We start from the raw sequence: 25,319 nt of genomic DNA on the forward strand, positions 1-25,319 counted from the left end.
TAACGTGGCCACTGATTGAATCACCCTCAGGCAACATTACTATATTGGATTAAATGAGTGTAGATGTGACTTTCATCCATCCATTTTTTTTTTTAAACCGCTTGTCCCTTTTGGGGCCGCGGGGGGTGCTGGAGCTGTCACGCCAAATTTCTTCCCTCTACAAAAACCTTCCCTCCCCCATTTACTTCCGGGGCTGCGTCCAATAAAATCACAAAGTTGCCGGGGGTCCTTAACCTGCACGTGACTATCCTGTTTCGCGCCTGTACAAAAAAAAAAAACAATAATCGATTTCTTCAGATTCCAGCAGCTGTCAAAGACGAAGTATCCTTCCAGCGACGGGCAGTCAAAGTCGAAGTGCTATCGATCGCTGTCAATGACGTACGAGGAAACATGACCACGGAAGTAAATGGGGGAGGGAAGGTTTTTGTAGAGGGAAGACATTTGGCGTGACAGTGCCGATATCAGCTGCATCCGGCGGTAGGCGGGGTACACCCTGGACAAGTCGCCACCTCGTCGCAGGGCCAACGCAGACATTCACACTCACATTCACACACCAGGGCTGATTTAGTGTTGCCAATCAACCATGTCTTTGGAGGTGGGAGGAAGCCGGAGTAACCGGAGAGAACCCACGCAGTCACGGGGAGAACATGCAAACTCCACACAGAAAGACCCCGAGCCCGGGGATCGAACCCAGGACCTTAAGGCACATGCACTAACCCCTGTTCCACCGTGCTGCCGTAAATGTGACTTAAGGGTGTTATTTCAAGTCTGGAGGGCTCTCATAGTATTAAAAACAACATTTAGAAGGTCATAAACAGGGTTTTTATGCTCTACTATGCTACTTTAATTTCTAATTTGAGGCAATTCATTAACTAGACAGGCCGGGAACCAATTAATAGCGATAAACAACACATTTCTGTAAGGTTCAAGTCAACATAATTTGGTTTTGATTGACATTACATCAAGTATTGTGTATTTGACAATAATTAGAAATATGACCTCAGGAGTTATATATTAAAAAATGACACGGGTTCAATATCATATCAACCTTTATTATTTATTTAATACATACTGAACAACACATACAATTATTGCCATGTAAACAAGCAAAATCAGCATTGTCTGGACAGGGACATGATTGGACTTTCAGTAAACAGGAAAGTATGCAAGATAATAATAAAAATAATTATGGGTCATACTTTTCTATTTTCATAATGTGATATAACATGGATGGCAAAATAACGAAATGTCTTATCTCCAATAAAGTCCTCTTTAGACTTACCATGTCTGCGATGTAGTACATCGTTTCTTGTCCTTGTGTAAACTCTACTCCCAACTTGTCTTGTACCTCAACTCACCGACTCTAAACTGTACTCATAGCCGTTAGCGATGACCTCGCATTGTGGAAGCATTTCTTCTAACAGGATGACCACCAAACCTGGATTTGTAATCCCTGGGAGGGATGACACATCCAAACGGCGCAGGCCCCTGCAACATGCAGATTAGAACAATTAATATTTAACATAACAGAAGTGATCATCAACATTAATTTTGAAGCTGATCCTGTGAGTATGAATTACTTGAGGTTCCTCAGGGCAGCCAGCCCGCCGATGGTGATGCGTGGACAATGAGAGATGTCCAGCTCCTTTAGGGAGTCTTGGAGCACATGGAGCCTGGCCAGGAACCAGTCGTCCACTTCAGGACACCCTCTTACGGACAGAGTCTGCAAAAGCTGCTGCTTCTCTTGGGGAGGACGGCCCATGCAAAACACAATAATAAAGATTAATGGCATTACCAACTCAGTAGGGTGTGATTTTTTTAAATGGAAAACAAAACTACTAATTTTTACCCAAGTTGGACAATCCAATGTAATTCATGATTGTATAGCTCATGTCGACTTCCTCAAGAGGTGTGTCTTTGTAATTCAAGAAGTCCCAGTTGAACTTGCCGTTGCGGTCTGCACGGAACCATTCTGACTGGCCAACAAAGCTGAGGATGCACAATAGACATGCAGAAAATATATATTTTTGTAATACATTGGTACATCAAATGTTTTGAGATAAGAGCCGTCTCTTGGCTAATTGTTATGCTTTAAATTGTAAGCAAAAATCAAAGTTACAAGCATCCCCGCCATTATAGTTGGCGTAGCAAATGTCACACTGAACCCCGTAAGATCCGAACAAAACTTCTGGTCTTACTTGCTAGCATTAGCTTATAGATAGAGATTGGCATGACTTTGTTTTCCAACCATGGGACAGCATAAAGTGAGTGTGAAGGACAGTGCTGAGAAGAAAAGGTGAATGATATTCATGGAATGGAAAAACAATAAATAATCAAAAACATGATAGCTCGTCTGCCCTATACTGGAACAGAATGAGTCTAACGCCAGCCAAAGAAAAATAAAATAGGTAACACTTTAGTATGGGGAACATATTCACCATTAATTGCTTAGTAACATGCAAATTAGTAACACATTGGCTCTTAATTAGTCATTATTAGGTACTTATTAATGCCTTATTCTGCATGGCCTTATTATACAACCAGTAAGCCATTAACTAAGAGTCTTCCCTCAAAAACCTCAGAATTATTGCTTATTATTAACCCTAACCCTTATATGTTCCACAAGTGTCCAAACAACTCTAAATTAAGCCTTTGTTACTTAGAATATGTTCCCCATACTATAGTGTTACCGAAAAACAATATCGAACCATCATGCATTAATCCATGAAAATAAGGAAAAGCTGCTGATGTTGTTTGTGTTTTAACAGAGAAACAGCTCAAAAAGTCCACTCTCCAAATGCTTTACATTATTATCCCATTAGGCAAGGCAAGGCAACTTTATTTGTATAGCGCTTTTCATACACAAGGCAGACTCAAAGTGCTTCACAGACAACAAAGTGAAATGAAAGAAAATAAAAGCAAAATTAAAATGCAGACAATAAAAATAAAAACAGTGCAGACGTTAAAAGTTAAAAGATTAAAAGATTTAGCTGAAAGCTAAGGTGAACATAAAAGTCTTCAGTCTAGTTTTAAAAGTAGTGAGAGTTGGGGAGAGTCTGACATCTTCAGGAAGTTTATTCCAGCTATGTGTTGCATAGTGACTGAATGATGATCTCCCTTGATTTGAGTTTACTCTTGGAACCGCTAACAGATTGGTCTCAGAAGATCTTAGTGATCTAGAGGGCGTATATAGTGGGAGCATATCAGTGATATACTTGGGCCCTAGACCATGTAGTGATTTATATGTGAGCAGGAGGATTTTGAAATCTATTCTCTGATGTACAGGGAGCCAATGTAAGGATTTAAGAATTGGTGTAATGTGCTCACATTTTTTGGTCTTTGTTAGAACTCTAGCAGCAGCGTTCTGAACAAGCTGTAGCTGCCTGACAGTTTTTTTGGGAAGACCTGCAAGGAGACCATTACAATAGTCTAGCCTACTGGTAATAAAGGCATGTACAAGTTTTTCTAAGTCTTGAGCTGACATGAGCCCTCTAAGTCTTTTTACATTTTTGAGGTGATAGTAGGCCGATTTTGTTACTGATTTGATGTGACTGTCGAAATGTAAATCAGAATCTAAAATAACCCCAAGATTTCTGGCTTTATTTGAGGTTTTCAGGGACAGTGATTGAAGGTGTTGGATGACTTTAAACCTTTCTTTTTTAGCACCAAAAACAATTATCTCAGTTTTATCTTCATTTAGTTGTAGGAAATTTTGGCACATCCAGTGTTTGACTTGCTCAATGCACTGGCACAGAAGATCTATGGGGCGATAGTCATTTGGTGATAGCGCTACATAGATTTGGGTGTCATCGGCATAGCAATGATGGTCAATGTTATTATTTTGCATGATTTGTCCTAGTGGGAGCATATAGATGTTAAATAAAGTCGGCCCCAAGATTGAACCTTGGGGGACTCCACACGTTACGTTGGTTGGTTCTGATACAAAGTCACCAATGGAAACAAAATAGTTCCTATCTTGTAGATATGACTTGAACCAGCTTAAAACTGTGCCTGAGATCCCCACCCAGTTTTCCAACCTGTCCAAAAGTATTGAGTGGTCGACAGTGTCAAATGCAGCACTGAGGTCCAAAAGCATTAATACTGAAGTTTTGCCAGAGTCTGTGTTTAGACGGATGTCATTTATAACTTTAAGAAGGGCCGTCTCTGTGCTATGAAGAGGTCGAAATCCTGACTGGAAGTTGTTGTGGCAGCCAGTAGAAGCCAAGAAGTGATTTAGTTGTTGGAGGACAACTTTCTCAATTATTTTACTTATGAATGGTAGATTTGAAATTGGTCTGTAGTTGTTGATAACAGAGGCATCTAGGCTCTGCTTTTTTAGAAGAGGTTTAATGACTGCAGTTTTGAAAGCCTTCGGGAAATTGCCCGATTTAATAGAATTATTAACTATTTGCAAGATGTCTGTTGATAGGCAGTCAAAAACATTCTTAAAGAAGTTGGTAGGTAAAACATCAAGGCAGCAGGTGGATGACTTTAGAGCTGTCACCGTTTCCACTAGAGTTTTAGAGTCTATGGCATTAAAGCTTGCCATCATTGCTGTGTTACTTTTGCCTAAATGGGGTGGTGATCCAACTTTTTTACTTGAGATATTGATGGTGCGTCTGATGCCTTCAATTTTATCAGTATAAAAGAATGCAAAGTCATTGCATTTCTGCGTGGAATGGAGTTCGGCTGGTATTTGTGTTGGGGGTTTAGTCAGTCTGTCAACGATTGTGAATAGGGTTTTGGCCTTATTTGTGTTGCTGTTTATGATATTGGAGAAGAATGTTTCTCTAGCACTTTTTAAGACTAAATTGTAGGCCTGGAGGCTCTCTTTATAGATGTCATGGTGAATATGAAGTTTTGTATTCCGCCAGATTCGTTCAGCCTTCCTGCACTCTCTTCTCTGGGCTGTTACAGCAGCAGATTTTCTCCAGGGTGCCTTTTGCTTGCCAGAAATCGTTTTAACTGTAACAGGTGCAATGATATCTATGATATTCACAATTTTGGAATTAAAGTTGCTTACAAGATCATCAGCATGACATGGGTTTAGAGGTGGTAGTGAGGAGATGGCGTTTTTAAAGAGGACATTAGCATGTTCATTTATGTACCGCTTTTTGACATTCTTTGATTCTGTTTGTGTGTCCGGAATTACAGAAATATTAAAGAAAACACAGAAATGATCAGACAATGAAGGATCAATCACAAGAACATCAGAAACATTGAGACCTTTTGTGATAATCAGGTCCAGGGTGTGTCCCTTATAATGTGTAGCCTCTTTCACATGTTGAGACAGTTCAAATGTGTCTAAAATAGTAAAAAGTTCTTTTGCGCCCTTGTCATTTAAATCGTCAATATGAAAATTAAAATCACCAGTTATAACCAGGCAGTCAAAGTCAGTGGAGATGCTAGACAATAGTTCAGTAAAATCATCAAAAAAATTTGCAGAATATTTAGGTGGCCTGTAGATAATTAACAAGAGAATTTTGGGAGAGCATTTCAACACAGCACACAGGTATTCAAATGATGTAAACTCACCGAGTGACATCTGTTTCCCCTGAAACATGTTTTTAAATATAGCAGCAACCCCTCCACCTCTTTTCCCCGATCTACATATATCAATGAAGTTATAGTTGGGGGGTGCTGTCTCGATCAGAATGCTTGCACTGTTATTTTGTTCCAGCCATGTTTCAGTTAAAAACATAAAGTCAAGTTTAGAAGTGCTAATAAAATCATTGACTAAAAATGATTTGCTATTCAGAGACCTGACATTGAGCAGACCCATCCTGATGGTGTTATTGACAGGCTTCGATGTTGGCTTTGATTTGGAGATAATAGGAATGAGATTGTTTAGGTTAGCAGGGTGGCTAAGTTTCCCAATGTTTACTCTCTTGGTAGTCACAACAGGGATGTAGAAGGTGCCATGATTTGATGTAGGCAACCTTGGGCCCAGCTGATAATGTGGTCTACTGCTGAACCCTTTTCTGTATCAGAAATATTCAGGACTGCTGTCAGGGCGAGGCGGGGTTTGCCGTAAGGGGGAGGGGGAGTGAGCAGCGTCAGAGCTGGGACGAACTACTGAAGGTGGACGTTGAGGGCGTGTAAGGGGTTGGCGTGAGAAAGGTGAAGTATGGCTGGGGGGTTGTGGAGCACGCCTTCGTGGAGGGGGTGGTGGAGGTGAGCGATGATCTAGGGGGGTAAAAATCTGAGTAGGGTGGGGCGTGAGTGGGGGTAGCTCCCGGAACTCCAAGGGGGAGAAGGGGGGAGAAAGGTCTACTTGAGGGAGGGAGAAAGATGGAGACGTGGATGGCTTGGGGGATGTGGGGGAGGGATCTTCACATGCATTCAGAATGGAGGGAGGGGCGGTAGAGGAGGATAGACACCTCTCCTCTTTGCTCTGGTGTATCTCATGGTCGACGTTCTCCTTTTGCAGTGGCGGTCCTCCTTCGACGTCATAAAACTATTGTAGTTGTTTGCATTACATTCTATTGTATTGTTCTCCATACAATATTTATTATATAAAGGTTTTTTTTTTTTTAATTTGGCGGAATTTGGGGCGCAAGCACCAATTAAGTTGATTTGTATTAATTCCAATGGGAGACATTGATTAGAGATACAAGTGTTTTGAGTTCAGAGCACATGGAACGCATGGAATTAATGACACAAAATAACGCATTAATCATGCAATTTATTTTGACAGTACAACGGATACATATGTACAACAATGAGTGAGGAGACTCTCATTGGTGTGCTCACTGACACATTTAACTCAAAATACAGCCTGGAAGAACTTAAAGTAAAACTGTTACCAACTTTTCTGCAAATAAATGACATGCATTCATGTAAAATGTTTGAAAACGTTCCTGGATGACATTCTGACAATAAAAGCAAATCTTAAGCACATGTTTATTTTGCAAGCAAGTAATCACCAGGCTGTGATTAATCATGATTAATCCAAATTTCAAAATGTGATTAATCCGATTAAAAAACAACAACATTTGTTTGATAACGTACTATTCGGATAATTTGGTTTCTTTTACTCTTTCAATGTACCGTCTATTTGTATTTGTGTTTGACTCTCTTCTGCTGTTAAAGAATAGCATTATTTTGGTTTACTCAAATTCAAAGGTAGTCTGTTTGTGTCAAACCATCTCTTTAATTCATGAATTTGTTCTGTTATTAGTATTAGCTTCTGTGTGTTCTCTCCTGAACAAAATGCAGACGTTGTGTCGTGTGTTTACCTGGCAGAAGACGCTGTTATCAGTGGCTTTCCAGTGTTGATGGCGAACCTTTACTTGGTTCCTGCTGTTGTGTATTTGGGATCTGTATAAGTCCCGAAAATGTGCATGTGCCCGCCATAGTAAATAAGTTCCTTCTTTTCTCTATCGTCTTGTTGTGGGGCATTCATCCTCCACTATTGCCAGTTCTAATACAAAGTAGCGCACAATTATATTTTATATCTGTCAGTAGACTCACTATGGGAGCGCTAAACACTACCTGTACAACAAAGACGACGGAGAGAAGACGCTGTCAAAGTGGAGGCACGTAAATAAGACCGCCCACAAAACGGCGCATCCTGAAGAGACGGTCTGAAAGCGGCTTGAAGATTGTCTGTAAAAACATAATCTATGCAACATTTTGACCACAGAACCACCATTACATTTTATGTTGGCCACAAGGAAGTGTTTTAAATGTAGATTTTTTTTCATAATATGAGCCCTTTAATGCGTGCGCCTTTTAATCCTTTTGTATGAAAATAGACCTGAATAGATCCCTCATAGACCCGCTCATCGGCAGTGCGCCATATACAGTACAGGCCAAACGTTTGGACACATCTCATTCAATGCGTTTTCTTTATTTTCATGACTATTTACATTGTAGATTGTCACTGAAGGCATCATAACTATGAATGAACACATGTGGAGTTATGTACTTAACAAAAAAGGTGAAATAACTGAAAACATGTTTTATATTCAAGTTTCTTCAAAATAGCCACCCTTTGCCCTGATTATTTTTTCGCACACTCTTGGCATTCTTTCGATGAGCTTCAAGAGGTAGTCACCTGAAATGGTTTTCACTTCACAGGTGTGCTTGAAGCTCATCGAGAGAATGCCTAGAGTGTGCAAAGCAGTAATCAGAGCAAATGGTGGCTATTTTGAAGAAACTAGAATATAAAACATGTTTTCAGTTATTTCACCTTTTTTGTGTTAGGTACATAACTCCACATGTGTTAATTCATAGTTTTGAGGCCTTCAGTGACAATCTACAATGTAAATAGTCATGAAAATAAAGAAAACGTGTTGAATTAGGAGAAGGTGTGTCCAAACTTTTGGCCTGTACTGTGTGTGTGTGTGTGTATGTATATATATACATATATATATATACATATATATATATATATATATACATATATATATATATATACATATATATATATATATATATATACATATATATATATATACATATATATATACATATATATATACATATATACATATATACATATATATATACATATATATATATACATATATACATATATATATATATACATACATATACATATATATATATATATATGTATATATATATACATATATATATATATATACACACATATATATATGTATATATATGTATATATATATATATATATATATATATATATATATATATATATATATATATATATATACATATATATATATAAATAAATAAATAAATAAACAAATATTTATATATATATATATATATATATATATATATATATATATATATATATATATATATATATATATATACATATACATATACATATATATACACACATATTTACTAATACTAATAGAAATTTTTAATAATACCAACGTACACCATAAACATGAACAATCTCAGACACCACTTACCGAAATCCTCCCTTTAGTTTCAAGACAAAGTAGGCGGAAGCAATGTCAGCCCCGTAATGGCTCTCAGTGTAATAGAAGTAACTGTGAAAGACAAGGAGACACTTAGGTCAGAGAATCGAATGTATATTGCATTAAATAGTAAATGAAATTGGTAAATAAATTGTGTTTTGGTGTAGTTTTTAATTTACAAGCAGCACATTTTATTTGTATTTAATAGAAATGTATATGTCTACAATCTATTTAGAGAAAATGACTATAAAGCTGGGTTATAAACTTTGTATTGTGTTTACCTAATGGCGGTGTTTTTCAACCACTGTGCCGCAACACACTAGTGTGCTGTGAGATACAGTCTGGTGTGCCGTGGGAGATTATGTAATTTCACCTAATTGGGTTAAAAATATTTTTTGCAAACCAGTAATTATAGTCTGCAAATTATGTGTTTTTGTTGAGTGTCGGTGCTGTCTAGAGCTGGGCAGAGTAACCGTGTAATACTCTTCCATATCAGTTGGTGGCAGCAGGTAGCTAATTGCTTTGTAGATGTCAGGAACATGGTTTGTCGTGATCACAATATGCGGTAGGCAGCGTGTAAGTAAAAAGGTATCTAACACTTAAACCAAAAATAAACAAACGGGGAGTGCCGCTAAGAAAAGGCATTGAAGCAAAACGAAACTAACACTGAACTGGCTGCAAAGTAAACGAAAACAGAATGCTGGACGACAGAAAAGACTTACAGCGTGTGGAGCAGACGGCGTCCACAAAATACATCCGTACATGACAATCAACTAAGGCTGAAACGACGCGTCGACATGGTCGACGTCATCGGTTACGTAAATACGTCGACGCCGTTTTTGTGCGTCGACGCGTCGCATATTTACGTCACACTACCGTCATGGCGGCCCGCAAAGCAGACGGTGCGAGCGAGGGGGAAAAAAATCACGCCAAAAGTCGTCAAAAGTGTGGGAGTATTTCAATACACGGCCTAATAATGTTGTTGTATGCACACTGTGTCGAGCGGAAATGGCCTATAATAGCAGCACAACGGCTATGAACGAACATTTGAAAAGAAAACCATCAACTAGTCAATCGTCCGCGTGAGCATACGTTGTCATCATTAAACAAAAACATGAATGTGTCATTTGTATCTGCTAGGGGTGTAACGGTACGTGTTTTGTCTTGAACCGGGCTTTCGGTTCGGTATGGGGGTGTACCGAACGAGTTTCTAAGCTAAAGTCTTAACAAGCTGCTTTGCTCCTTCTGCTTCTGTCTCAGCACGCAGCATTGTCCCACCCACACAACCATCTGATTGGTACACACAAAGCGTTATCAGCCAATCAGCAGTGCGTATTCAAAACGTTACCAGTCAATCAGCAGTGCGTATTCAGAGCGCATGTAGTCAGCGCTTCAGCGTCGAGCAGATAGGTGTTTAGCAGGTGAGCATCAGGCAGCGGACTCTCCCCAAATGATAATAAACACCTCCCAGTCAACTACTAGTAACATCACTATGAGACCGTTGACCTTCTAGAAACTTAAACTGCAGCTCAGCTCACTCGCAGTCCTGGCTTGAGGTGAAGGCTAATTACCTCTCAGTTCCAGCCACATCGACCCCTTCTAAACGCCTATTTTCAGCTGCTGGGAATATTGTAAACAAGAAAAGAACCAGAGCATGTAGACATGCTAACCTTTCTTCATTACAACTGTTAGTCACTCACTGGAATGAGTAGAATTGGTTATTGTGTACTGTGTTGGACTGGATGTTTATTTTGCACATTTTAAAAGCAATACTTAATGTTTACAGTGCTCCAGAATATTTAGATTGGCACTTTTTTGTATTGGATGTTTATCTATATTTTTGCACATTTTAGCAAATAAGCAATACTTTCACTTTTGTTGAAATGTTTACACTGTTGTTACAGAATATTTCGTTTTGCACTTTTTTGTATTGGATGTTTATCTTTATTTTTGCACATTTTAAAGCAAAATAAGCAATACTTTTACATTTGAAATGCTTATACTATTGCAGAATATTAAGATTTGCACTAGATGTTTACTTTTATATTTGCACATTAAAAAGCAAATAAGCTACTTTTAATTTTGTTAAATGTTAGAAGTTTTAAATGTTTACATTGTTACAGAATATTTTGTCATGTTGTTGTCAATGTTGACTGAGTGGCCATACTTCTTTTATTTTGTAAATAAAAGCCATGCCTTTTGAAAAAACGGGCCTACATTTATTTTTTCAGCTTCATTTTAAATAAAAAAATAATCGGTAAAAGGAAAAATAATCTATAGATTAATCGGGAAAATCTATAGATTAACCGATTAATCGAAAAAAATCTATAGATTAATCGATAGAAAAATAATCGTTAGCTGCAGCCTTACAATCAACAACGTCCCCACAAAGAAGGATTGCATCCGCACATCTTAAATAGTCTTGATTGCGAAAACATAGCAGGTGCGGCAAATAGCATTCAAGGAAGACATGAAACTGCTACAGGAAAATACCAACAAAAGAGGAAAAGCCACCAAAATAGGAGCGCAAGACAATAACTAAAACACTACACACAGGAAAACAGCAAAAAACTCAAAATAAGTTACAGCGTGATGTGACAGGTCATGACAGTACACCTACTTTGAGACAAGTGCTATTGTGATGCATTGTTGGTTATGGTTTGAATTTATATCCAACAATTGCGAGAATGACTTTTTTGTCAATATCGGCTACTGAGTTTAATTTTTTTATCTTTTCAGCCGGTGGTGTGCCTCAGAATTTTTTCATCACAATATGCGGGAAGCAGCGTGCAGGTAAAAAGGTATCTTAACACATAAACCAAAAATAAACAAAAGGCGAGTGCCACTAAGAAAAGGCATTGAAGCTTAGTGATGGCTATGCAAAACTAAACTAAAACTGAACTGGCTGCAAAGTAAACAAAAACAAAATGCTGGACGACAGCAAAGACTTACAGCGTGTGGAGCAGACGGCGTCCACAAAGTACATCCGTACATGACATGACAATCAACAATGTGCCCACAAAGAAGAATTGCGTCCGCACAACTTAAATACCGTATTTTTGGACTATAAGTCGCAGTTTTTTCCATAGTTTGGCTGGGAGTGTGACTTATACTCAGGAGCGACTTATGTGTGAAATTATTAACACATTACCGTAAAATATCAAATAATATTATTTAGCTCATTCACGTAAGAGACTAGACGTATAAGATTTCATGGGATTTAGCGATTAGGAGTGACACATTGTTTGGTAAACGTATAGCATGTTCTATATGTTATAGTTATTTGAATGACTCTTAACATAATATGTTACGTTAACATACGTTCTCAGTTGGTTATTTATGCGTCATATAACGTACACTTATTCAGCCTGTTGTTCACTATTCTTTATTTATTTTAAATTGCCTTTCAAATGTCTATTCTTGGTGTTGGGTTTTATCAAATAAATTTCCCCCAAAAATGCGACTTATACTCCAGTGCGACTTATATATGTTTTTTTCCTTCTTTATTATGCATTTTCGGCCGGTGCGACTTATACTCCGGAGCAACTTATACTCCGAAAAATACGGTAGTCTTGATTGCGAAAACAAAGCATGTGCGGGGAATAGCATTCAAGGTGCTACAGGAAAATACCAACAAAAGAGGAAAAGCCAGCAAAATAGGAGCGCAAGACAATAACTAAAACACTCCACACAGGAAAACAGCAAAAAACTCAAAATAAGTCACGGCGTGATGTGACAGGTCGTGACAGTACACCTACTTTGAGACAAGAGCTATAGTGATGATACATGGTTGGTTATGGTTTGAATTCATATCCAACAATTGCGAGAACGACTTGTCATTGTCAATATCGGCTACTGAGTTTCATTTTTTATGTTTTCTGCTGGTGGTGTGCCTCTGAACTTTTTCAATGACAAAAATGTGCCTTGGCTCAGAAAAGGTTGAAAAACACTGGAGTGGATGACCAACATGCTGCAGAAACAAACAAAAAATCTTACGAGTTCTGCTTCTTTTTTTGTGTCCTAATAAACTGATACTTCCAACCGAGGAACATCTCAACGTCATAGAAGCGCTGGGTGAGGAAGAGCATCATCTTTGTGTACAGGGAAGGCGTGCTCACGGGGCTGGAGCTCCATGGTCGCTTGACAACAAGGAGCCAAGATGGTCGCTGACAGCACCTGAGTAGAGACTTAGCAAAGGTACCCAACAGTTATAATAAGCCATAACATTGACCGTCAGTTTTTACTAGGCCATTTATAACAGAACATGTAGCCCTTTGCGCATGTGCGAAGTGAACGTTTAAACAACATGACTATGACAAACAAACATTTAAATACGGCAGCTGAGCTAAAGGTGTCGTTTATTTCGACACTTTTGCAAAGTAGTTGAGAATTATTCACATAATAGAGCCAAACGTGAAGGGTAACTTACCACCAAGGTGGCCGACATGTTGTTCTACAGGAAGCTACGAGGGTCTAATTGTACTTCCGCTTTATGAGACCGTGTCGTAATGATTTCCTTGACCACACGGTGTCGCTGTAGATACGTGCCTTCCCTATTACAGCTTAGACGAGATGGCATACACTTAACAGTATTTATGTAGTACATTAAACATAAAAGGTTCAAGCGTTGCGATTCTTCAAATAAAACATGTTCAATCCTCATAAAAAATAGAAAATAAACCAAATATATATATATTTTTTGTACCAATGATTGTCACACACACACACTAGGTGTGGTGAAATTTGTCCTCTGCATTTGACCCATCCCCTTGTTCACCCCCTGGGAGGTGAGGGGAGCAGTGGGCAGCAGCGGTGCCGCGCCCGGGAATAATTTTTTGGTGAATTAACCCCCAATTCCAACCCTTGATGCTGAGTGCCAAGCAGGGAGGTAATGGGTCTCATTTTTATAGTCTTTGGTAACCCAGTGGTTCTTAACCTGGGTTCGATCGAACCCAAGGGGTTCGGTGAGTCGGCCTCAGGGGTTCGGCGCAGCCTCTGCCGCCGAGGTCAAGACACACCCGACTCATCGTGTAAATAAAAACTTATTATGGATACCCCCAAACAATGTTCCCTCTAATTTTCCATCTGATTAGCAGGTGTGTAATTTGTTGTGAGTTCATGCACTGTGTTGGTTTTGTTCTTTGAACAAGATGATGTTCATGTACGGTTCATTTTGAGCACCAGTAAAAAAAAACATAACTTTGTCTTGAATTTGAGAAAAAAACCATTTTATTTTTCACTAAAGAAGGGTTTGGTGAATGCGCATATGAAACTGGTGGGGTTCGGTACCTCTAACAAGGTTAAGAACCACTGCTCTAACCACTAGGCCACTGAGTAGATTGATGGTGTTAGTGTACTTTAATTAATCTATGTCATGTAATTAGCACAATTGTGAGATGTCAGGTTGACTCTAGTACACTTTCAACCGGCACATTTTGTACTACCTTGGGACAGCCAACACAAAAGCAGGTTAAGCGCTCAGCTGGCAGATGTGACCCCGGTCTGCCTCCAATGCGTGCGCACACAGAGTAAACACGTGCGCGCGCACTCACACGCACGCGCACAAACACCCACACCCACACAAATAACACTCTCGTGTGAGAGACGTCTGGCACCTGCTGGTATCACCAATTAGCAACAACAACCAAAAAAAAACCCATCATGGCTTACTCTTTCCCTTTATAAAAAGAAGTGCTAGTGTATGGAAACTACATGAATGAACCAAAAAAAAATGTGGTGAAAAGATGAATAAAATGTTCAGAGTGTGTACAGTGCATCCAGAAAGTGTTCACAGCACTTCACTTTTCCCACATTTTGTGTTACGGTACAGCGGGGGAAGAAGACGGCACAGAGGCAGGCACGTCGTTTTAGCTCTATTTATTTAACAACGATATTATGAAGTGTGTAATCGGGTTGGGGAGGAGATCTTGCCCCAAGTGGAGGAGTTCAAGTACCTCGGAGTCTTGTTCACGAGTGAGGGAAAAGTGGATCGTGAGATTGACAGGCTGATCGGTGCGGCGTCTTCAGTAATGCGGACGCTGTATCGATCCGTTGTGGTGAAGAAGGAGTTGAGCCGGAACGCAAAGCTCTCAATTTACCGGTCGATCTACGTTCCCATCCTCACCTATGGTCATGAGCTTTTGGTTATGACCGAAAGGACACGATCACGGGTACAAGCGGCCGAAATGAGCTTCCTCCGCCGGGTGGCGGGGCTCTCCCTTAGAGATAGGGTGAGAAGCTCTGTCATCCGGGAGGAACTCAGAGTAAAGCCGCTGCTCCTCCACATCGAGAGGAGCCAGATGAGGTGGTTCGGGCATCTGGTCAAGATGCCACCCGAACGCCTCCCTAGGGAGGTGTTTCGGGCACGTCCGATCGGTAGGAGGCCACGGGGAAGACCCAGGACACGTTGGGAAGACTATGTCTCCCGGCTGGCCTGGGAACGCCTCGGGATCCCCCGGGAAGAGCTGGACGAAGTGGCTGGGGAGAGGGAAGTCTGGGCTTCCCTGCTTAGGCTGCTGCACAATACCCACTATAGACGATGTGAAAACCTTTTTTTTTTTGGAGACTTTTGAAAATGTAACAAAAAAACAAAACAAATGAATTACATGTACATAAGTATTCACAGCCTTTGCCATGAAGCGCACAATTGAGCTCAGGAGCATCCTGTTAAAACTGATCATCCTTGAGATGTTTCATACAGCTTAATTGGAGTCCATCCATCCATCCATTTTCTACCGCTGCTGCCCCCGCGACCCGACCTCGGATAAGCGGAAGAAGATGGATGGATGGATAATCCAAATATGTGTGGTGTGTGCGACTATGTTTAGTGATTATATGTTGAGTGTTACCGGGAGTTGTTAAAGGTGCATGAGAGGCAGAAGTCCAATATAGGGCAAGGCAGGCTCAGGAGTCCAGAGACAGGCGGAAGGTCAAGGGCTGGAGCGAGGCGTCGTGGTCAGAGGGTAGGCGTGAGGTCGAGATCCAGAGAGGCAGCAGAGAGTCCAGAGGGGATCCGGGAAGACGAGACACACAGCTCGACAACGGGTAAGGAAGACGGGTAGCTGGATGACGACACAACACAGGACACAATGAGCATGACGGGGAAGAACACAAAGAGCGAGAGAGTGAGCATAGCGCTGGACACGAGTTGGCTTACTGTATGGAACAGGGAACTACGTTCTGGCCCGGAACGCAGGTTTGCTCTGGCTTAAGAAGCTCGGCGTCTCATCAGCTACAGGTGTGCAGATTGCTGACTAATTGCACCGGTGAATCTGCTGCCGGAGTGGCGCGCGCAGGTGCACGCTTGGAGGTGCGCTCAGCGCAGCGCACCGATGAATACGCATTAGAATGCGCCCGGGCCGTGACATTTTGTTATCCATTCATGTTCTACCGCTCGTCCCTCGCGAGGTCACGGGGGTGCTGGAGCCTATCCCAGCTGCATTTGGGTAGAAGGCGGGGTACCCCCTGGACAAGTCGCCACTTCATCGCAGGGCCACATTTCGTTAAGTTACAGCCTTATTCCAAAATGTAATACATTCATTTTTGTCCCCAAAAATTCTACACACAATACCCACTAAAGACGATGTGAAAACATTTTTTTTTTTGGAGACTTTTGAAAATTTAACAAAAATAAAAAACAAATGAATTACATGTACAGTACATAAGTATTCACATATATAGATATAAACAAAAATATTTTGACATTTAGGGTAGACGATAGATATATGATTTATGTGAATATGATGTAATGGATATGAATGTCTGATGCTGGATGTCAATAAAAATAAAATGAAAAAAACAACAAAAAAAACTGATGGTTTGACTTCCCCAAGTTAGGAATGCCTCATTATTCTGACCTGACCTCCTCCATGAACTGCAATCCTGTATAATGACACTTGTTGTAATAAAGCAACTTTTGGTTCAGTAAAGTGACCTCCTGTGACCCCGGCTGTGACCCCGGGGAACATGCTTTTCTCCGTAACAGAATATGACAAAGCGTATGTAGCACTTGGCTTCACTGTAACCATGGTGGGAGACCAGGAAAGGCCAGTGTGTTGTTTTCCTTTAATGTTAAAAAGCTTACAATGTTATGCAGAGGTATAGTTATAACAATTTTATAGCTAAATTATACTATTTATAGTCACGGTGGAGAAATATTTTTGTCTTCCTTGGGGGGGACGTAATAGAAAAAAAATGAGAAGCACTGTACTAATACAAAATGTATTGCTCTCCAAACTGGGTTTCTGTGCATTATGTCCCGACTCTTAGCACAGAAGCAGATGATTAGCATTCTGATGTTATTGCGTACATTAATATTCTATGTGTGCAACATTGATATGTCTCTGAACGTCCTCGGATCAATCAGTGGCAGGTTCAGATCCCAGTTCATCCAAAGCCAAGAACGCTGACGTGATTGCATCAAAGTATTTCCCTTTGAAACTATCATACGGTAATATTGATTGGGTCTTTGTTGGTATCTGGTGCAGCCACTACATATGTTGGCCTCATCAATATTTTATCAAACGTTAATGCACGCTGAAAAAGGCAATGTTTGGGGGCAAAAAAGTATACACGGCATATAAAGAATGTATAGTTTCTTAGTTTCTTAAAGGCAGTACATTCTTGAAAAGCGTAGTACTACTTGATGGTCGACTTCCAAAACGCTGTCAAATGAAAATCACTTTCAGCATGTTTTTTTATTTCTGTTATTTTTGTTATTTTTCACAGCACAATACATGTTAACATGACACATTTCATATTCATCATTATGAAATACTCAGGTGTTTTTTTTTTTGTAGTTTTTTTAAAATTTTGTCAACCACTATAGCCAGGGCCGTAGCACCAAATTCTGGGGCCCCCCATACACAAGACTCCGAAAGGGTCTTTTAGGAGCCTTTAGGGCCCCACTCTTTAAAAATAATCCGCCCAAAAAACAGCAATTTATTTTCCACAAAATACACATTAATTTACTCTAAATCTTAATAATTTTACATGATATTAAAGCAAAACTAAGTACCTTCATAAAATACATATTAATAACTTTTGGGATGATACATGGATTTACAACTAGTTGAATAACACCTGTGTCATGCCCTGAGGGGGTCTGTATCACTTTTACTGGCACTTTGTGACTTTGAGGGGGGTGTCAGGAACCCTGACACACAAAAAACTACGAATGTACTCACTTGCTTTACGGCATACGTCACTCCCGCTTTTCCCATTCGCGTGCCGCAAGAAAACTAAAAGAAAAAGAAGAAGAATATTCAAATCGGCTGACTGAATTTGTGGCATTTTGTGATGTTTAAACGGTATTTTCACATACTTTGCGATTGTAAATACAATTGGATATGGTTTAATGGATACAATGAAACACAATTAAGCATATAAAGTCAAGAACTTTTCGTGTCGTTCTCACCAGTTCCAGGTTCTAAATGGCGGTCAAAGTGTCCCAACTTTGAATTATATTCTCAGTAGAGATGTCCGATAATGGCTTTTTTACCGATATCCGATATTCCGATATTGTCCAACTCTTAATTACCGATACCAATATCAACCGATACCGATATATACAGTCGTGGAATTAACACATTATTATCCCTAATTATGTTGTGATGCCCCGCTGGATGCATTAAACAATGTAACAAGGTTTTCCAAAATAAATCAACTCAAGTTATGGAAAAAAATGCCAACATGGCACTGCCATATTTATTATTGAAGTCACAAAGTGCTTTTTTTTTTAATATGCCTCAAAACAATAACAGTGCAATACTTTTTCATAACATGGTCACTACTGCCTAGTTTCTCTTGTTATATTCTTATTTTACTGTTATGTTTTTATTCTCATTGTTGCTTTTTATTTTTATTCTTATTGTAATATTTTTCTATTCTGTTTTCATTTATACCCCCATTATTTACTTTTTACTTTTTAAATTCGATCTCAATTCTGTACACTGCTGCTGGAATTTTAATTTTTCTGAGGGAACTCTCCTGAAGGAATCAATAAAGTACTATCTATCTATCTATCTATCTATCTATCTATCTATCTATCTATCTATCTATCTATCTATCTATCTATCTATCTATCTATCTATCTATCTATCTATCTATCTATCTATCTATCTATCTATCTATCTATCTATCTATCTATCTATCTATCTATCCAAACAGCAGCTTGGAATTTGGGACATGCTCTCCCTGAGAGAGACTATGAGGAGGTTGAGGTGGGCGGGGTTGGGGTGGGTGGGGGTAGGGGGCAGCAGGGGGTTTATATTGTAGCGTCCCGGAAGAGTTAGTATTGCAAGGGATTCTGGGTGTTTGTTCTGTTGTGTTTATGTTGTGTTACGGTGCGGATGTTCTCCCGAAATGTGTTTGTCATTCTTGTTTGGTGTGGGTTCACAGTGTGGCGCATATTTGGAACAGTGTTAAAGTTGTTTATACGGCCACCGTCAGTGTGACCTGTATGGCTGTTGATCAAGTATGCCTTGCATTCATTTGTGATGGGAACAGCTGGTAGATATTATGTGGCACGCATGCAAAGGAAATGCCTTTAAGGTTTATTGGCACTCTGTACCTCTCCCTACGTCCATGTAAACAGCGGCGTTTTAAAACGTCATACATTTTACTTTTAGATACCGATAATTATGAAACCGATACCGATAATTTACGACATTACATTTTAAAGCACTTATCGGCCGATAATATCATCCCTAATTCTCAGCCATTTATTTTTCAGGTGAGAGGCATGATTTAGGATTTACAACAAACTTCCAGGGAGCAGGGAAGCGAGGAAACAGCAGACCACTCGATGATGTAAACATAGGGACAAACATAAGTGATCACGTCGCTGCTATAAATAGTTTGTCTGCGTTCGCGCTTACAATAACAATATCACTAATACTTGGTTAATATTCAAGTCACGAAATATAAATTGAATATTGTTGGCACTTTTTGAATGGTTATTTATATGATTCTATGTGCAGAATAGTGGATTTCCCATTGGCTTTATTCACGTTTATTTTATATTTAGAATGCTTTAAAAGAAAAATATATCTATCCATTGTCTTGTCTTTAATAATGATTGTGAATGATAGGCAAAATTCCAAAAAAGGTGCAGTTCCCCTTTTAAGAATCGGAGTTATAATGCCACCTACTGTATGGAGTTGTAACGATAAGCTGCAAATCTAATTGTGGCTGTCCAAATTTATTTGTAAGGGGCCGTCACAAATAAATGATTGTGTGGAAAGACAGAGGGTCTGAGCTACTGAACGTTTGCTTGTATTCCCCTTTAGAATATGAGGTTGGTCCAAGATGGCGGTGCCCTGTATGACATTGAAAGCTATAGCTCAGGGATGTCAATCTGGTTTTCATTGAGGGCCACGTCGCAGTTATGGCTGCCATCAGAGGGGCGCTTGTAACAGCGAATAATGTATGAATTTGCCTCTGGATTTCATTATTAATTATACATATATATTTTTAAGTAGACTGTCGATTTTACAGTAAAAACTTTACATTTACAAAATGTTAGTGTAAAATAGTGTTTTTTTTTAAATTTCTTACAACATTTTACGGTAAATGTAAAAACAGTACCACTGTTCTGTTTTTTCGGAAAAAGCTTGCTGCTTAGTTGCCAGAGTTGTACAAATACATTTACAATGGTTGTTGTGTGAATGTGAGTGTGAATGTTGTCTGTCCATCTGTGTTGGCCCTGCGATGAGGTGGCGACTTGTCCAGTGTGTACCCCGCCTTCCGCCCGAATGCAGCTGAGATAGGCTCCAGCACGCCCCGCGACCCCAAAAAAAGGGACAAGCGGTAGAAAATGGATGGATGGATGTTACAACATTATACTGTTAATGGAAAAACAGTACAAATTCCTTTTTTATTCTGGCAACTTAGCTGCCAGTTTTTCTACCGTAAAAACAAATGTATCGTTTTACCATTTAGAGTAGTACACCGTTAAAAACAACATTTTACAGTAAAAATATGGCAGCTCAGTAAACAGAATTTTAATGCAAAAATGTTTTTGTTTACAGGTATTTGATGTAAAGAACACCGTAAAATGTATTGTCATTTTCATTAATTTGATAGGTAGTTTGCTGTAAAATCATAAATCAAGCAGATATTTAAGCATTCATTTTTATTTAGACAAAAATGGTTGGAAAGTATGATAATATACTGTAATATTTGTTGCAATAATGGATACTATTAAACTTTAAAAGGCATGCAATTTCAAGCAGTACATATTTTTTTTCTGTCAAAATGAAAAAAATACTGTCATAACGGCGTGGACTTTGGGTTGTTCGTTTTCCTGAGATGCAAGAATAGTTGGAGTGGACTTCGGATGAAGGTAGGTACATGATTTAATAATGACTATAAAAAGGTACAAAACTAAAGGCGCGCACAAAGGCGGAGAACAAACTTGACTAATGAAACAAAAACTAGCACTTGGGCAAAAAACTATGAACATGAAACAAATAAACACTTACTGTGACAAGAATATAGACAAAACTCACTTGGCATGGAACTATGAAAGCATGGGTAGCAGAAGTCATAGAAGTCAATCAGAGTTAATGTCGCCAGACAGACTGCCTGGCAACTGAAAGCTTAAATAATACCGACATGATTAGTGACAGGTGCGCGAGTGCAAAGCGTGAGACAGGTGCGTGACATGAGGACAGGTGAAAACTAATGGGTTGCCATGGAAACAAAACAAACAAGAGTGCACAAAGAGTCCAAAAACCAAACCGAACATAACCAAAACAAAACATGATCACACAGACATGACAAATACATTATATTTTGTGAGAAAATATTAAGTACTTTATTGACGCATATCATTTCCAGGTGTTTGCGGGCCAGATAGAATGATGTCGCGGGCCACATCTGGACCCGGGCTTTGTGTTTGACACCTATAGCTGATTTCCTACAATCATCAAAAAAGACAAGTTAGTAAATGATCATTGATACATAATCAGGTCTTCAACTTGGATTATGCCTTCATGGAGTTAGCTTTTTAGCGTTCTTTGCAAGCAAACAATGGCAATTTAGGAGAAACGAGGAGTGACCTGGATTACCACAATCACTTTTTGTTGGAGAGGTTGGTTCGAAAATTGGATTGGGATTTGAGCGAGCCGACGTAGTGTATGGTGGTGCCTTAATGTAGCATCACAGTCAAGGCTTTTTTTAGAGTGTCAGAAATAGAAAATTTTATTAGCATATCAATTACTATTTGCAATTCAGGACTAATTTCTGACTTCTGCCAATAGCGAGACTCTACTGCACACGTTCAGTATACATTAATTGTGTCGTATTGCTACACAATGTAAAAATAGACATCTAAACACAAGTATATAAATACTTATTTTTGACTGACAATACATATTTGTATCTAATTTGATAATAATCTTAAAAGGTATTAAAATTTTAGATGTTACCTGAAAAATGCTAAATAACCGAGCAAAACAAAGTAAATTGGACTTGCCAAAACGCTTGAAAAAATACACATTTTGGTTACTTCATCACTAGTTAAGTAGGCTTCATACTGTCGGCCAGTGGTTCTCAAACTTGTTTCACCAACTACCACCTCAGAAAAAACTTAGCCCTCCAATGACCAACATTAAAGTACAATAGTAGGCCTAAGTAGTCATTTAAAACAAGGCAGAGGTTTTATTTAACATGTATATTTAATAATTTGGCCACTGTAGCATTACACACCATTTGAGCAGTAACACTGTGTTTTAATGTATGTATGGAAATATTATTGTAGCAAAATTATTTGCAAATGTGTATCTCAAACTGTGCGTGTGTAATCCAATTTGCGTTCGTGTGTACTAATTTGTGTGTCTGTATATAAATCAGAGTGTGTGTATTTAGCTCACAATGCATATTTAAAGTTAAAGTTCCCATGATTGTCACACACACACCAGGTGTGGCAAAATTATTCTCTGCATTTCACCCATCACCCTTGATCACCCCCTGGGAGGTGAGGGGAACAGTGAGCAGCAGCGGTGGCCGCACCCGGGAATAATTTTTGGTGATTTAACCCCCAATTCCAACCCTTGATGCTGAGTGCCAAGCAGGGAGGTAATGGGTCCCATTTTTATAGTCTTTGGTATGACTCGGCCGGGGTTTGAACTCACAACCTACCCATCTCTATAAGACATCAACATCTTAAATCCTTGAAACACATCCACACCTTTTTTATAATTCTCTTCAGAAGAATCAACAGAAATGCTTTTAAATCCTGAGGTTTGAGGGCAGCTGCTGCCTCGTTTTTACGGCAAGTATGGAGTAAGTGATGGCCTTGTGGGAAAGCCATTAGTCTCGGGTTGTCTCGCTCCTTCTTTGGCTCTGAAACAAACACATACACAAATACACGGCGGACTGTAGGACACAGCTCTTATCTGCGCCGTTCTCAAGACCGTTAGCGTCTGTCAGCGGTTGGTCCCGTAAGACCAGTGGACTCTGTGGAGCTCTGTAGTGCGGGAAAGCCATTAGCAGATGGACCACATCGGACCAATGGCTTCATGTTGACAATTACCACTACAAGAGGGGTGTGCCTACCCACAGTGTGGCCTGTAGGTAACATTGTTGTTTTCAAACTCTTAATCCAATTTTAATTTATACAACTGAAAAACACAAGTACAAGCACCTATTCTCTAGGAAAACCTTTCTTGTAAAAGCTATTTTTTCTATCATGGCCGTTTCTCGGCAGGCATATATGAGGGGGAACCTGAAGACTAACCTCCTGCTGGTATGTAGCTCTTAAGGTCACTGAGGTATGCAACCCTTCAACCATAATAGGGTGGAAACCCCCCAGGGGGAAACTAAAGAAATCAAAGCAAAATGAAAATGTTTAAGTATCCATACTTGCCAACCCTCCCGTTTTTAGCGGGAGAATCCCGGTATTCAGCACCTCTCCCGACAACCTCCCGGCAGAGATTTTCTCCCGACAAACTCCCGGTATTCAGCCGGAGCTGGAGGCCACGCCCCCTCCAGCTCAATGCGGACCTGAGACTGAGTGGGGACAGCCTGTTCTCACGTCCGCTTTCCCACAATATAAACAGCTTGCCTAACGAATTCAAACGAATGGAAACAAGAATCTCAGTTAATCCAGGACAGTTCGAAGGGGAAGGTGTATGTTGCCTGTAAATATGTAGAACAGACTTCTCTATTGAACACGGTGGCCGAAATGATATACTCATCATGAACGGAGAAGTTAAACAGGACAATACTGCCACCTAATGGATAGCCACCGGAACACTGAAATTCAAGTATTTCTTTTATGTAAATAAAATAAAAAAAATAAAAATAAAAATAAAAAAATAAAATATATATATATATATATATATATATATATATATATATATATATATATATATATATATGTATGAAATACTTGACTTTCAGTGAATTCTAGCTATATATATATATATATATATATATATATATATATATATATATATATATATATATATATATATATATATATATATATATATATATATATATATATATATATATATATATAGCTAGAATTCACTGAAAGTCAAGTATTTCATACATATATATATATATATATATATATGAAATATATATGAAATACTCGAGTTGGTGAATTCTAGCTGTAAATAACCACGCCCCCAACCACGCCCCCCGCCCCCAACCTCCCGATATTGGAGGTCTCAAGGTTGGCAAGTATGGTATCTTTCATCCACATTTCATCAACCATCACGGCATTTATCTTAACTAGATGGCCTAAATCTTAAATTGAATTTAACCCTAAGTAGGGTTTCACACACAATAGTCGATATTTACAAAACTAAAAAGTACAGTGTGGAAGTCGCTTCCTAGCGGTCCCACTGTCAGACACGGCACAGGAGCCCAGCGTGCAGGTTTTAACAAAGTTTTAATGATAATACTTCAACACAAGTTTTCTCTCCAGTAGAACGTGACCTTTCAGCCACGTCCGTATCCTCTCTCTCTCTCTCTGCTCCCGGCTGCTCACTGTTAAAGACAACAGATGATTAGATTACCACATACCACCTGTGAAATCTAATCACCTGCCAGCTGTGTCTCGCCGTCAGCACATGACCTCCCCTATCCGATGGTGCTCCGCCCTCAACACCATCGACAGAGGCGGTGACCTTTGCTCCTGCAGGTGCGCTGATCACACTCTCCCTCCACACACAGTAGTCTTATGAATATTACAAAAACATTCTTCTCAAATGAGTTTATCATCAGGTCAGCTGCATCATGCCTCAATGTTTCTGTATTCTTAACTCCTTTACTCAGGGAAACTTAATTTTTTTATGTGTGGCGAAGTTGGTAGAGTGGCTGTGCCAGCAATCGGAGTGTTGCTGGTTACTGGGGTTCAATTCCCACCTTCTACCTTCCTAGTCACGTCCG

General features: G+C 39.4%; 1 protein-coding gene across 1 annotated transcript; it reads right to left on the reverse strand.

Annotated features, from left to right (window-relative positions):
• Positions 1-1,031: 1,031 nt before the first annotated feature.
• Positions 1,032-13,473, reverse strand: LOC133663900 (distal membrane-arm assembly complex protein 2-like). Its single transcript, XM_062068627.1, has 6 exons — positions 13,345-13,473; positions 12,912-13,102; positions 8,907-8,987; positions 1,850-1,989; positions 1,581-1,743; positions 1,032-1,488 (listed from the first exon to the last, which is right to left on the reverse strand). The coding sequence occupies exons 1-6, from the start codon at positions 13,360-13,362 to the stop codon at positions 1,350-1,352; spliced, it is 732 nt and encodes a 243-aa protein (XP_061924611.1). The 5' UTR covers positions 13,363-13,473; the 3' UTR covers positions 1,032-1,349.
• Between the last annotated feature and the right edge of the window lie 11,846 nt (positions 13,474-25,319).

Source organism: Entelurus aequoreus, linkage group LG13 (assembly GCF_033978785.1).
Source record: "Entelurus aequoreus isolate RoL-2023_Sb linkage group LG13, RoL_Eaeq_v1.1, whole genome shotgun sequence".
NCBI lineage: Eukaryota > Metazoa > Chordata > Actinopteri > Syngnathiformes > Syngnathidae > Entelurus > Entelurus aequoreus.